Source organism: Pseudorca crassidens, chromosome 8 (assembly GCF_039906515.1).
Source record: "Pseudorca crassidens isolate mPseCra1 chromosome 8, mPseCra1.hap1, whole genome shotgun sequence".
Lineage (NCBI taxonomy): Eukaryota > Metazoa > Chordata > Mammalia > Artiodactyla > Delphinidae > Pseudorca > Pseudorca crassidens.
Genome location: NC_090303.1, coordinates 74,617,614 through 74,633,769, shown reverse-complemented (window position 1 = coordinate 74,633,769; position 16,156 = coordinate 74,617,614). Strand labels below are relative to the sequence as shown.

Genomic DNA, 16,156 nt, shown 5'->3' with positions numbered 1-16,156 from the left:
CATTTGGCATTGACAGCAGGAAGAAAACCTGACTCAGCTAATATTTTTTCAACACATTTGCTATTGTCTTACAATCTTCAGATCAGTTTTTGAATGTAAAATTCAAGACTTTATTTGTCCTCGTTTCCAGTTTCCTCTCTCTTTTCCCTTAGGCAATTATAGCTTTGTGTCTTTTGGGGATTTGGGGAAGGAAGGGTGAAGGAATGTGAAGTAATCAATACTTCAAATATCATCCCATCATAGAAATGAACAAGATAATGAGAGGCTGTTATAAGTGATATGAATGGAATACGCTCCTTGGTTAGGAAGTAAGTGGGGGGGGGCGGGCAGGGAGGACTACCTTAGATAGGTCATGTGGGAAGGACCTCTCTGAGGAGGTGATACTTGATCTGAGACTTGAAGAAAAGAAAATGCAAGCCACGTGAAGGATGAAGCAGGGGAGGTGGGGGTGAGGGGAGAACCAGGGGAGAGGGAATAGCACGTACAATGGCCCGAGGTAGAGAGCACTGAATGCATTCCAGGAACAGAAAGGAGGCCAGTGGGGAGGGTCTAGGAGGGGAAGAAGAGAGTGGGACAATATGAAAGTGAGGAGGCAGGCAAGAGCGCTGTTAACCAGGGGGATTGAAGACATTTCAGTGAGGAAGGGAAATGACAAGATATGCGTTATAAAAAGACCACTCCGCTGTGGCCATATAGGAAATGGATTGAAGAGAAATAAGAGTAGAAGCAAAAAACCAGATTGTTTCCACAGTCTAGGTGGTTTGTGTTAGGGTGATGACATTGGGAGTAGAAGTGGACTTAACGAAGATACGTTTTGCTTTCTTTGTACACGTATCACTACCTGGCGTTTTCTTATTTGCTTGCTTAGGGCCTGTCTCTCCCCTAGCAAGTAAGGACTTATTGTTTAACTGACTACTGCATGGCCAAATACCTCAACAGTGTCTGGCACTAGAAGGAGTTGGAGGGAATTTTGTTAAAGGAATGAATTATGATGAAAAAATAATAATTTAACCCCCCCACCCCAAAATAATAATTTAACTCCAATAGTGGAGTTTTGCACATTTTTTTTTCTATAAAATATGTTGGAACAGTACTCAGATCAGGAAACACTAGATTATAGGGGCCATGAACTCCCTTAAATTGTATGGTATGAAGTATGTGTACGTTGAGGGAGAGACAAAAGAGAGAGAAAGAAGTATTAGTGTGCAGACACACATGCACTTTTCTGAGAGAGGGATCATAGCTTTCTTCAGATTTTCAAAGGAGTCCTGGACTTCAAAAACAGGAAAGGCTGTACTCTGGCTTGAAGCATTAGTGGGCAATATTCTAATTTATTGCTAAACATTTCCACATCCTAAGGGCCCTTTCCTCACATGCTAACTGAAATGTTTCTTTCCTAGAATAAGCAGTTTCCTTCCACTGAGTAACAGCCAAGTCATGACAAGTCCCGGTGCTCCACGTGGTCAGACAAAGCACATGGTGATCTAATTTCCCTTTTTCAATAGCCTTCGGAACTGCCATTTGTCTGAAATGAGAACAGTGACACCTGCTGGTTTCCCTCAGGAACTGCCACCTTAGCCACTCCTGGTGAAAATTTCAGAAACATCCCAAACATATGCTCAGAAAACACAAATTGCTTTTTCCCCTTTCGAGCAGAACAGGGTTTATTATACACCATGTGTGCCTGGACCTGATGGCCCAAAATGGCGGCAGTAAAGTTTCAGGCAACAGGACGAGGGAAACAAGAAGGCAGCACGTAGGTTCGGACCCCTAAGGAAGTTCCCTGAAGTTACCCTACAAAAAGTAACACTTTTGCTTACCCACTTGGCCAGGATTTAGTCACATAGCTCTTAGGAAAGCTGGGAGATGTAGTCTTTATCCTGCAAGAGCGGCTGAGCCACTAAAAATGGTTATTAGGGGGCAACTAGCTATTCCTGCCACAGATTATCCCTTCGACCTATGCAAACGCACGCTTCTTACCACAGAGTAGTATATTCACCCTTCCCCAAGGGTGACACCCCAAATACCCATCCCCTTACTGCAGTGCGCCAGAAGTCCAAGACATCTGGGTCTACAGTTCTTCTCAAGAACAAATGTTATTTTTTCACTGTCCAGCAAACAATAAAAGATGTTATCTGCTCCAATACACCCATTGTAAAATGGAGGTGCAGGAACAGAATCACAATTCAAAAATGGAACAAAATGGAAATTACATATTGTCATTGCGTATCAAATACCACTCGGCGGGAAACTCAAGGTCTCCCTACGCTGGCAGTAGAATTTGTTCTTTGGTTAGTCCATGGGGCAGCCCCTGATTCTACTCTTTGGGGAGAACCCCTTGTCCATTCTTCCCAGGGACGTTCTTCATTTTCCATCATCCTTCCGGGCTACAACTGGAGCTGCACAGCATAGCTTCCAAAGCTCACACACAGCAGCTTGCCTAGAAGGGTACCTGTCTACACCTGTTGTCAATGTAATTATTAAAGCTTCCCTTTCTCTCTAAAAAGGACTCCACTTTGGATAATAAATTAATCTTCATTCCTGAACTCAGTTGACAAGGAACTGTATTGTGCCAACCACGAGCTTGGAAGAGGACCCCAAGTTTCCGATGAGATTGCTGCCCCAGACATCACCCTGAGTTTAGCCAGGTGAGACCCTGAACAGAGGACCCAGCTAATCTGTACCTGGACTCCTGACCCATGGAAACCGAGATAATGAACTTGCACTATTTTTAGATGCTAACTTTGTGATAATGAATTACACAGCAATAGAAAACTAATACACCTTCTCAAACAATGGGATTGGGTGGGAAGGCAATACCCTTACTTTTATCTGCCTTCAACCTTGCCTGGTTGATGTCATCACTTTGGACCTGCAATCCATAAATTACCAGTGAGAGAATGAATGATCCTGACAATCAGGTTCGGTGGACTTGGGAACATTTTTGGATCGGTAATTAGTGGATGGCAATCCTTGCAAGATTTGATACCGTAAGAAATTTAACTGGGCTTGGCTCTACACGCATCTCAGAAGTGGGAGGAGGGATTAAGAACAGCTGTCTTAATCTTCCTTCTGTCTTCCATCTCAGCTTGTAGAGGAGCTATCTTCAGCCCTAGGGCACAGGTCACCATTCAGAATCTTCCTTGTCATCTTGCCTGTTATTAAAGCCATGTCATTCTACTTCCCGAGGTATTCAGAGACAAGCATTTCTATTTTTTGTCATGGCCCAGCAAGGGTCACCAGCTTTTCAGCCTGCAATATCTGTGCCCTATGGAATCTCCCTAGCCAGTGGATCAATACTCCCTTCCTCTAGGGAGTTATTTCTGATTGTCTCAGGATTGGGAGATGTCAGTGGCATTTGGTGCCGGTAGGCAGAGGTGATAACTGCACCAGAGTGTAATATGAACATTGTACTGTATTCAAATGTCAGTAGAAGTCCTGTTGATATACTCTGCCTCTAGCCAATGCCATGTGTTAGGATGCCACTTCTGGTACCAAATTCTGTGTAGGATGAGAAGCAGAAGTGATAAAAAAAAAAAAAAAAAAGCCTCAAACAGAAAACAGCAGTGGCTTAAACAAGTTCCTTTCTCAACAAGTCCAATTAGGCAGACCAAGACCGGTAAGGCTCTCTCCATGTCAGGGACTCAGACTTCAGAGCATCTGCTTTTCAACATTCTATTGGACTCTTAATTACTGTGTTGTAGGTACTCATTAGACATTAGGAAAAGTAACCATTTGCCAAATATGTTGCAAATATGTTTTTTCCTGTGGGTAGTTTGTCTTTTCACTTTGCTTAGAGCATTTTAAACTTACAGAAAAATCTTAATTTTTATGAAGTCCAATACATTTTTATTTTATGGATTCTGAAGGTTTTGTCTTAGAAAACCTAAGAAAAATAAGAGTATTTGTCTAATACTCTATTATTCTGAAATTATTTAGAAATTGTTACCATGATTTATTCAAGAACTTTCATGATAGTTTACACCAATAAAACTTTGATCCAATTTTAACTTGGTGTTAACTTGTGGGGGAACGGATCCAATTTAACTCGTTTTCCAGCTAGCCACCCTGCTGTCCCAACACCATTTATAGAGTTAATTCATCTTTACACCCCTGATTTGAGATGCTGCCTTCAAAATCAGGACTGGGTATAATGTTTTACTGAAAGGATATGTGTGTTCTCTCCTTTAATATGTTATTGTAGTGAGCTACATTGCTAAATTTGCTAACAAGGAACACACACTGCATTCCAGTGACAAATTCTACTTGGTCACAATGTAGTATGCTTTATTATTGTATTAAGGAATTTTGCCTTTAACTTTACAGGGAAACAGGGAAATTTCATCAACAGTTTTCTTTTTTGGTGCTTTTTTATTTAAGGTTATGCCAGGCTCATAAAATAGATGTCCATCTATTTGTATAACATTGAAATAATCTGAATATGGAAAGTTTGATAAAATTCACTATACAACAATACTGATCCAATGACTTTAAAAAGAGGTATTAGTAAACTTCTTATTCAACTTATTCTATGGTTATGACCTTTGACATTTTATTATCTTCAAACTGAGTCCTTTCATAAAGTCCCAAATGTGTCAATGTAAGTTGTATAATATTTTAAATGACAAAAAAAAGGATTATGCTGTAATGAACACCTATATACCTACCACCCAGTTTAGGAAACAAATCTTACAGACACAACTGAATCCCTCTATACTGTTCCCCAGCCCCACTCCCCTATGTTCCTCCCAACACATATACTATCCTGCTTTAGCTTTTTACTGTATACACTTGCTGAACATAAAACAATACACAAACACACACGTAGTTTCAGAGGTTTTCAACTTACACTCAAAACTGTACTTACCTTTTTGCAACTTGCTTTTTTCTCTCAATATTTATAATCTGTTGTATATGATAAGCTCTGGCTAATAAGTTTTTAAACGCTGTATGCTACCTTGTTAACAATCCATGGTATCTGTATTCATTCTTTGTTACTGGATATTTAGACTGGTGTAAGATTTTGCCAAGTCTCTGTCATTTCCTTTTTCTTTCTCCTTCGTAAAGGGGCCCCAAAGGGGAAAGCGGTGCAAGCAGGATTTTCCTTTCTTTAAATTTTGCCTTTTCCTCATTTGAGATACTTTCAGTGTCCTGAACACTGATCTGTATTTTCTTGCGCAGTCTAAAGGAACTAAAGTCTTAGTGTTTACTATACTTAAGAGACCTGTAGCTCCTTGATATTCCTCTTTAGCGGTCTTTTGGGAAACAAGGGGCAAGGCCTCAATTTCAGGTAGAAATCTGGAAGAGATCTGCATCAGCGTTCAGATTCTACTAAGTTAGCAAGTTAGCAGCACAAAACTTGAAGTCAAGGAGGAAGGCAGTGATTTTTGTGGTTTAGTCAAGAAGACTTTAAGGGGTATCTTTTAGTAAGAGAACTCCTTGGATATTTATTTGGTTTAAGAGCTGGCCATTCTACAAATTTCCCGAAGAAATCATCTTCTAAGACATACCAACCAACTTTGTTTCCTTAACAGTCTTCTATTAATCAGACAGCTTTAAGTTCATGTAGTGAAGATGTTATTAGAATGAAAGGCTGGTTTGACATCTGTGACACATGTGCTCTCTAGTCAGTTTGCGACAAACAATGTTAGTTCTCCGATAGTCACACTACAAAAAAAAAAATGAACATCGAGTTTTTAACACTACATGTTACAACTAACATTAAACTAACTAGTACAATTTTCTTAGATTATACCAAAACTAGAGATAAAAATGCTTTAGTATCTTATTAGTCATACTCCAGTTTTATAAGAACACATTTAAAATTTTACCCTTTGTGTTGACTTCCTTTTGTACTGTGAAATGTATAAAGAAAGAAACAAAGTCAGATTTCGTTTTCAACTGGATAACGCTATTTGACCTATGACATACCAGAGAGAGTGATATGCTGTTATCTGTATTTTGATGCTTCGATGAAATACAAGAGGATTTCCTGCCTACCAGTTACATGCATACTTACAAAAAAAAAGTGTGAAGTACAGTTTAAACTCGTCCTTTCCAGGAAAACTTCCTTGGCCTGACATCCCTTTAGAAGGATTTCTTACCTTTAACTTACCTTTGGTAAGTAAGGCTTGAAGTGCATCTTGTAAACAACCTTAAAGTATTTTACAGACCTTCCTAAATAGGCTCAAGGTGTATGAAGATTCTGATCCCCTCAACCCTAGGACAGCTGGCAAGCAGACTCATCTGTTTCTCCCAGACTGTCTTAAAATTACCACCATTTTTCCATACAGGTTATGATGTGAAAAAATTAGAAAACACTGCTATAGTACCATGACTACCTTGTAGACTCCTTTAAGAAACAATTTTATATTCTCCTGACTCTACAATGCCTAGAACAGTCCTCTGAACACAGTGTGATTAATCTTGAATGACCTGACATTAATTTCTAATACCAATTAGGCCTTAAAAGTTTAACTGGTTATTTTAATTAGTGAATATTTTGCATATTCTCTAATAGCTAGCATTACTAGCCAATCCTACAATAAAGCTTTTGCATAATATGCAGAAAGTGAAATTTGAAGATGCCTATACAAAGAGCCTTGTTGAAAAGTTTTCAGTTTCAGGCCCAAAACACTACAACTTAGGAATAGCATGTACATTGTGATTCTGCTTTTAAATAATCTTCCGTAGAGAAGTGAACAGAAATACACCCTCTTCTTAGGAAATTTAATAACATACATGCATTACCAAACTCCTGTGTTTGGCAAAATATGCCTTTATATTTTATAACCACTAGTTGGCAAAAGCGTAAACTGATGATCAGTATGGAAGATATTTTCAAAGGATCTTGCATTATTCCGAAGTTTCTGGTGTGATTAAAAGTCAAAACTGATTTTAATCACAAAAAGGGCCACCCCAATGCTAGAGAATTATCTGTAATTGTTCTTAATTATTTTCCTAAGAATTTCACTTTCCAAGAACATTTTTTTTTCCTAAAGGAAGTGCTTTTTTTTTTTTTTTTTGGCCATGCTGAACAGCATGCAGGATCTTAATTCCCAGACCAGGGATCGAACCCATGCCCCCTGCAGTGGAATCTTGGAGTCTTAACCACTGCACCACCAGGGAAGTCCATCCCAGAACATTTGTAATGAACCAGAACTTCCAGGATACCATTTTAATGCTCCTGTCCCCATTTTAGTTTCCAAAATCCCAAATGAGGAAAAACCTCATAAATACCTGTCAAATGTATCACGTCAGAACATTTACTTCTATCGTAATTCTTGACTGCAACATCCACAGCAAGCCCGGGCTTCATGGCTCCTGAACTCCTCTCCTCTCTTACTCAGCCAGTCACCCCCTTGATCATACTTGTCAAGACAGGTAAGTCTAACTCCTCAAATTCTCAATTTTAAGCATATCACTGAACCCCTACCTCCTACATTTCCAGGTCATTCCTTCTAAACATACCTATAATACATTGATGGTGCCACATTTTCACTATCCCTCCTCTCCTCTCATGTCCGCACTTCCCCGCTTACCTAGCTGAAGTTTCCAGGTTATCATTAAAACCCTGCCCCTCTTCATGGGGGCAGTCAGACTCACTTGGTAAAACCACAACCTTGGTTAAATCCAATTCACCTACTCTGTGCCTGCACTCACGCAGTCTTACATGGCTGAAGAAAAACATTCAGTCATACTTAGTGGTCTCATTAGATTATCACTAACTTTGAGTAGTCCTTCATTTTGCCTGGCTATCAAAGTATGTTTCCCAGGTCTGTCTGCTCTCCCATTCTTCTGGTCCAGAGCACTCCTCTATCTCCTATCTCCAGTATCTAACTGCTACATGATATTTCCCCCTTGAAAACCAAGTTCCCAGGCCTCCCCAACCCTGAATCTTCCCCAATTTCTCAACCCCCACAATGTCCTTGACATCCCTCACATTCCACAACCAATCCTGGCAAATACACTTGCTTTTATCGTTAACATATATCCAGATATCACTACCTCTACAGCCTACAGCTACCACCACAGGCCAAGCCAGCTTTCTCTCTCCACCGGATTCCTGCAGCAGCCTCCTAATTTTGTTCTAATTTTGCCTTTATCTCCACACTTTGGCCTATTCAACACAGTAGACATTATGACTCCTATTAAAAAGACATCCCTGAGTTTCAGGATACTTTGTGTTTCTAATCTTCTTCCACTTTAATAAAATGCTATTCTTAGACTATAGAAGACGAAGTCTATAGCACAACCATTATTTCAGACTGTACTCTAAATTATTTTGATAAATATGACCTTTTACATGCACATCACCTTAAAAACAATTACATAAGAGAACAAACGTATGGACACCAAGTTGGGGGGTGGGATGAATTGGGAGATTGTGACTGACATATATACACTAATATGTATAAAACAGATAACTAATAAGAACCTGCTGTATAAAAAAATAATAAAATTAATAAAAAATAAAATAAAAACAATTACATATATTTTTACAATAGCATTCTAGGTCATAAAACAGAGCCAAAGTGATTGACCTTCAGGGGATATAATCCCATGATAGCCTAGTTGACACGATTAAGCTAATCAATTAAAGATTCACCTAGTGTTTAGTTCAGAATCATTATCAGACCTTTGAAAATGTGTTTTAAAAAAGAGAATAATTAACACTGCTAATTCATTTTTTTCCGGAATCTCAATATGACAAAGCTTGTATTTTAAAACTAGAAAAAATGATTTAACCAAAAATGTCATAATTTCATATTATATTCTCAATGCTTTCAAAGCCCAACTGTGAGTTTTAAGAAGAAATTAAACAACATGCTTTCATTGAGAGAATTTTTAAAATCTATACAATTCAAGCTAATGAAATATTTTATTGTACAAAATAAAAGTGGTGTTTTTTAAAAAAACACTTCCAGGCCCAGACATCCGCAGGAGTATGTGAGGAAAGGATTCCACTGGAGTATAATAAGCAATACTCAACTGAATGAAACCACAAATCCACCCTCCCTATAGTAAATACTAACATTCACCACAGGCTTGAAATTCCTGTACCATCAGTAAATGTATTTTTTAAAATATTACAAACATGCTTATGATGCATAGGAAGATGGAAAAATTTAGACTTAACTGCACACCACACGTACTCCCAACTTTTCTAATTTACAACCAGTTAAGAATCACAAATATCCAAAGAAAGTATTTTAAAATAGTATATATGATTCACTGGTAAGTGATTTTTATACTCAAATAAATAGTATAAAATGAAATGTTCTCATTTCATTTTAATGTCACATTGAATTTTAGTACTTTTCAATCCAAGAAAAAAATAAACTGAGACATGGTCATGAGTTCAGGATTATATATATTACAATTTGCCTTGTTATAATACATTTGTGGCTTTATGATAAAAATAACTCAGGGACATATGGAATCCAAGCTAATTTGCATAACTGTCACAAGAAAAAAGCATTAAATGCATTTCTGAAATAAGTATTTTCATTTAATTCAGAATCTCAAAACAGCATTAGACCTTGGTCTTTTTTAAAAAAAGTTTAGTTAAACACTAAGCTAGCTAAGTAACCTTCTTGAAAGGTTTAAACACAATTGATATAGAAAATGCTTTCCCTCTAATCTCAATCTTACATAAATGAAAGAGGTAAGGGGGAAAAGGCAGACAATTTCTTTAGCAGCATATATGGCTAAATCCATCAACCACCTTAAACTAGAATGTCCATTATTGACCCCATTAAAAAGAACTGGGCATATATCAAAAGTTACCCACTTCATAAACCAAAAGACAATAATTTTAGGGTTACGGTAAGTAAAATATTTTTGAAACCCTTCAAAAAACTTCTGACATTAAACTAGAGGAATCATGTCTTCATTGTAAGAAAGAAAGGCATAAAAGAAAGTAAAAGACATTTAAACTAAACTGATTTTCAATCTTCTTTGAACAAAAGAAATAAAAAATAATGGTTGATTAGCTAAGCTCTGTGCTCTAACCAAACTAATTAATTACAGTGATTTTAAATGGCAACAGCCCATCTGACTGGGTAGCTTGACAGTTCTGAATACTTTTGCAATGATTTTTTTTAAAACGCAAAGACACTAAAATGATCCGGTCATGCAATGTTCATCTTATGCATTCTGCATCTCTTTGCCAATCTTGTAGCTAAGGATCTTGTTCCAATCAATCTTAGTGCGTGTAACTGGCAACTGTCGACGTAAGGCTTTGAAAGTAGTGTCCGACATTGTCTGATAATTCTCACTGATGGCAGTCTATGAAAAACAGTAGTTAAAAGTTTAAAGAAATAAAAGGAACAGAACAATGTATAAAACACACAGATGTTTTAGGAAACATCTTTGTTTAAGCAGTCTGTTTCACTGTTTTTAAAAAGCCAAATAAAAACCCCAATATGGTTTTAAAAGCTATTTATAAAAGCAGCTAAAAGCTTATAATCATTTTGAATCATTAAATTTAATAAAATGAAATTATGAATTATATTTACTATCTGTGTGTCCTCATTTTGGATCTATTTCTCTCAGAACAATTTCACAAATTACTGTTTGCAAGGAGTGGAATCGTGTCCAATACACAAATTAAATGCTTAAATTCAAGAGTGCAATTTAGAAGCAGGTAAAGAATGTATAAGAGTACAAAATGAAATATGATCAAAGGAGATCACATATAATCCAAATGCTTTGGGAAATACCTCCTAAAGTAGAATTTCCAATCAGAAACAAAATAACCATTTAAAATCTTGGCCTATTTTGACCAATACTCAGAAATTACAGTTAGCTGAAACTGAGTTTTAGCTACATTTTCACAAGTTTGCCCTTGAACTAAAACAAACACACACAAAAAAGACTGTATCTTATTATAGTGAAACAATGAAAAAATTCAGGCTTATGACTGAAATTAAAATTTCAGTGCCATTATTTACAAGCAAATATAGATTATACAATATTTTTGAAAATCATACCTGGTATTCATTTTCTGCAGCCTCTACAATCTTTATAAATTCTTTTGCTGTTTGCACCTCATTCTGAATGAAAAACAAAATCAAAAGTAAATAAAATAGTAATTTAAAACTACACCACTATTACTTTTAAATAGGTATGTCAATAGATGTATGGTTAATGATTTCTTATAATTTAATAAATAACACAGATGGATATTATGACAAAGGGAAAATATTGTAAGATCAATTATTCTAAATTCAAGGGGAACTAGGCAAAAATGTTTTAAAAGTCTACAGAATGAGCATGGCTTTAGTGTTTCCCTGGTTAAGGAAAGCAAAATCTTAATAGTACATGTTGATGAAAAATTCAATTATAACACTTAACAGCATTTCAAAAATCTTTACGGGTAAGATGTTAGTCACAGATTTCTAGTTAATGACTATATTGCTAAATATTTACTGAACAATATTTACCACCATAATGATACATTTAAAAAATATTACCAATTAGAAAAAGCATATTTTAAAGTTTAAGGTACATTTTTTAGTGTTTAAATATTTTCTGGAAAAAAGTTGTTTAAAAATTTTATATTGGAATTTTATTCCGATATAATGCATTTCTTTGCTTCTTTCCTAACACTAAAAGTTAACAATTGTTGACGTAAAATTATCTAACACCTTACTTTACGTATATTATTTATATATATTTACATATGTATTTATATAATGGGTACATTTTTTCTATCCAAAAATAGTAAAACAACAATGAAAATCCTCTAAGATAAAGTGAAAAGGTAATTCCTAAAACACTCAGTACAAATTGGCGTATTAGTCAAGTTTAATTACTATGACAAGATCTCACAACTCCACAGTCTGTAATTTTGTAGACAAATCTCTCTTAGGAAGACTCTTTACTCAATGTCAAACTCCTCAAAGAATACTAAGTATCTTGTTACACAAATAATATTACATATATACTCACGATATAGAACTATATTGAGTGGAGACCAGACATTAGTAATTATCTTTCCTGGCAATTTTGCAAGAAGAACACTACTTAGCAAGAAAGCAGAAATCACCTAAGTGCTAATGAAAACTTGAAAAAAACCAAAAGAAAAAGCAAAAAAAAAAGAAAAGAAAATCCAAAAATCCCACAGCTTTCATTTCTTTTCAGGTAGCATCTGGCCTAACACACTCACACATGTTTCTTAACATTAAATCAAATGCTTTCTTAAATTAAAAATAAAGTTGTAAAAATATTTGTAAGTTAGCTAATTTTAAATATTAGCAGTTGATGTTTATAATATACTAATGCTTTTAGGTATACAACACATTTGATAAACAAATGTTTATCAGAAATGTCACTGTTAACATATTATAATATCTTTGGGACAAAAAAATTCTGCGAAGAAATAGTTGCATGTTCAATGAAAAGAATGTGTGAAAAAACCTCTGCAGGGAAAAAAAACCAAGTTCAAAATTTCCAGAATTTGAAAGCTGAACTTCAGAAAAACTTCATTAAATCATACTCCAAATAGAGAAAAAAAATACAATAGGGTTTAAAAGTTAAGTACAGGAGCACAGATGTAAATTTAAAAGCTAAAACTATAAAATTCGTAGAAGAAAACACTGGAGTAAATCTTCACGATCTTGGGTTAAGCAATGGTTTCTATTAATATTCCAAAAGCATAAGTTACAAAAGAAAAAATAAACTGGACCACATCAAAACTGGTATCTTCTGTTTTGCAAATGATACCACCAAGAAAGTGAAAAGACACACAGAATGGGAGAAAATATTTGTAAATCATATATCTGATACAGGACTTCTATCAGAATACATAAGCAACAATTACAACAACAATAAAAACACAAGTCCAATTAAGAAATAGACAAAGGATCTGAAAAGACATTTTTCCAAAGAAGCTATTCAAACGGCCAACAAATACACAAAAAGATGCTCAATATCATTATCCATCAGGAAAATACAAATAAAAATCACAATAAGATGCAATTAACAGGGGCTTCCCTGGTGGCACAGTGGTTAAGAATCCGCCTGCCGATGCAGGGGACATGGGTTCAAGCCCTGGTCCAGGAAGATCCCACATGCTGTGGAGCAACTAAGCCCTTACGCCATAACTACTGAGCCTGCACTCTAGAGCCCACGAGCCACAACTACTGAGCCTGCGTGCCACAACTAGTGAAGCCCATGTGCCTAGAGACCAAGCTCCGAAACAAGAGAAGCCACAGCAATGAGAAGCCTGCACACCGCAACGAAGAGTAGCCCCTGCTTGCTGCAACTACAGAAAGCCGCGCACAGCAACGAAGAACCAAAAATGCAGCCAAAAATAAATTAATTTTTTAAAAAAAGATAGAATTGGGGAAGATGGCGGAAGAGTAAGACGCGGAGATCACGTTCCTCCCCACAGATACACCAGAAATACATCTACGCATGGAACAACTCCTACAGAGCATCTACTGAACGCTGGCAGAAGACCTCAGACCTCCCAAAAGGCAAGAAACCCCTCACGTACCTGGGTAGGACAAAAGAAAAAACTAAACAGAGACAAAAGGATAGGGACGGGTCCTGCACCAGCGGGAGAGAGCTGTGAAGGAGGAAAAGTGTCCACACACTAGGAAGCCCCTTCGCGGGTGGAGGCTTCGGGAGGCGGAGTGGGGGAGCTTGGGAGCCGCGGAGGAGAGCACAGCAACAGGGGTGCGGAGGACAAAGCGGACAGATTCCAGCGCAGAGGATCGGGCCGACCGGAACTCGCCAGCCGAGAGGCTTGTCTGCTCACCCGCCGGGGCGGGCGGGACTGGGAGCTGAGGCTCCGGCTTTTGTCGGAGCGCCGGGAGAGGACTGAGGTTGGCGGCGTGAACACAGCCTGCAGGGCGTTAGTGCACCACGGCTGGCCGGGAGAGAGTCCGGGGAGAAGTCTGGAACTGCCGAAGAGGCAAGAGACTTTTACGTCCCTCTTTGTTTCCTGGTGCACGAGGAGAGGGGATCAAGAACGCTGCTTGAGAGAGCTCCAGGGACGGGCGCGAGCCGCGGCTAAAAGTGCGGAGCCCAGAGACAGACATGAGACGCTAGGGCCGCTGCTGCCGCCACCGGGAGGCCTGTGTGCGAACACAGGTCACTAGCCACACGCCCTTCCGGGGAGCCTGTGCAGCCCGCCACTGCCAGGGTCCCGGGATCCAGGGACAACTCCCCCGGGAGAACGCACAGGCGCGCCTCAGGCTGCAACGTCTCGCCGGCCTCTGCCGCCGCAGGCCCGCCCCACACTCCGTGCCCCTCCCTACCCCCGGGCCTGAGTGAGCCAGAGCCTCCGAATCAGTGGCTCCTTTAACCCCGTCCTGTCTGAGCAAAGAACAGACGCCCTCCGGCGACCTACACGCACAGGCGGGGCTAAATCCAAAGCTGAGCCCCTGGGAGCTGTGAGAACAAAGAAGAGAAAGGGAAATCTCTCCCAGCAGCCTCAGAAGCAGCGGATTAAAGCTCCACAATCAACTTGATATACCCTGCGTCTGTGGAATACCTGAATAGACAACCAATCATCCCAAATTAAGGAGCCGTGTGGATGAAAGGCTCTTGGGGCTGCAGCCAGGAGTCAGTGCTGTGCCTCTGAGGTGGGAGAGCCAACTTCAGGACACTGATCCACAAGAGACCTCCCAGCTGCACATAATATCAAACAGCAAAAATTTCCGAGAGATCTCCATCTCAACGCCAGCACCCAGCTTCACTCAACGACCAGCAAGCTACAGTGCTGGACATCCTATGCCAAACAACTAGCAAGACAGGAACACAACCCCACCCATTAGCAGAGAGGCTGCCCAAAATCATAATAAGTCTACAGACACCCCAAAACACACCACCAGACGTGGACCTGCCCACCAGAAAGACAAGATCTAGCCTCATCCACCAGAACACAGGCACTAGTACCCTCCACCAGGAAGCCTACACAACCCACTGAACCAACCTTAGCCACTGGGGACAGACACAAAAAACAACAGGAACTACGAACCTTCAGCCTGCAAAAAAGGAGACCCCAAACACAGTAAGATAAGCAAAATGAAAAGACAGAAAAACACACCGCAGATGAAGGAGCAAGATAAAAACCCATCAGACCTAACAAATGAAGAGGAAATAGGCAGTCTACCTGAAAAAGAATTCAAAATAATGATAGTAAGGTTGATCCGAAATCTTGGAGATAGAATGGACAATAGAATGGACAAAATGCAAGAATCAGTTAACAAGGACCTAGAAGAACTAAAGATGAAACAAGCAACGATGAACAACACAATAAATGAAATTAAAAGTACTCTAGATGGGATCAATAGCAGAATAACTGAGGCAGAAGAACGGATAAGTGACCTGGAAGATAAAATAGTGGAAATAACTACTGCAGAGCAGAATAAAGAAAAAAGAATGAAAAGAACTGAGGACAGTCTCAGAGACCTCTGGGACAACATTAAACGTACCAACATTCAAATTATAGGGGTTCCAGAAGAAGAAGAGAAAAAGAAAGGGACTGAGAAAATATTTGAAGAGATTATAGTTGAAAACTTCCCTAATATGGGAAAGGAAATAGTTAATCAAGTCCAGGAAGCACAGAGAGTCCCATACAGGATAAATCCAAGGAGAAATACGCCAAGACACATATTAATCAAACTGTCAAAAATTAAATACAAAGAAAACATATTAAAAGCAGCAAGGGAAAAACAACAAATAACACACAAGGGAATCCCCATAAGGTTAACAGCTGATCTTTCAGCAGAAACTCTGCAAGCCAGAAGGGAGTGGCAGGACATATTGAAAGTGTTGAAGGAGAAAAACCTGCAACCAAGATTACTCTACCCAGCAAGGATCTCATTCAGATTTGATGGAGAAATTAAAACCTTTAGAGACAAGCAAAAGCTGAGAGAGTTCAGCACCACCAAACCAGCTCTACAACAACTGCTAAAGGAACTTCTCTAGGCAAGAAACACAAAAGAAGGAAAAGACCTACAATAACAAACCCAAAACAATTAAGAAAATGGGAATGGGAACACACATATCGATAATTACCTTAAATGTAAATGGACTAAATGCTCCCACCAAAAGACACAGATTGGCTGAATGGATACAAAAACAAGACCCATATATTTGCTGCCTACAAGAGACCCGTATGCTAACACATATATATGGA

General features: G+C 38.5%; 1 protein-coding gene across 2 annotated transcripts in view; it reads right to left on the bottom strand.

Annotated features, from left to right (window-relative positions):
- Positions 1–9,278: 9,278 nt before the first annotated feature.
- CAPZA2 (capping actin protein of muscle Z-line subunit alpha 2) overlaps positions 9,279–16,156 on the bottom strand; it is a 60,099-nt gene continuing 53,221 nt past the window's right edge. For both annotated transcript variants that reach the window (XM_067746804.1, XM_067746805.1), the window contains 2 exons: positions 10,995–11,057; positions 9,279–10,290 (listed from right to left, as the gene is read on the bottom strand). In XM_067746804.1, coding sequence (XP_067602905.1) covers positions 10,150–10,290; positions 10,995–11,057 — 204 coding nt within the window. In that variant the 3' untranslated portion in view covers positions 9,279–10,149. The remainder of the gene's footprint in view (positions 10,291–10,994; positions 11,058–16,156) is intronic.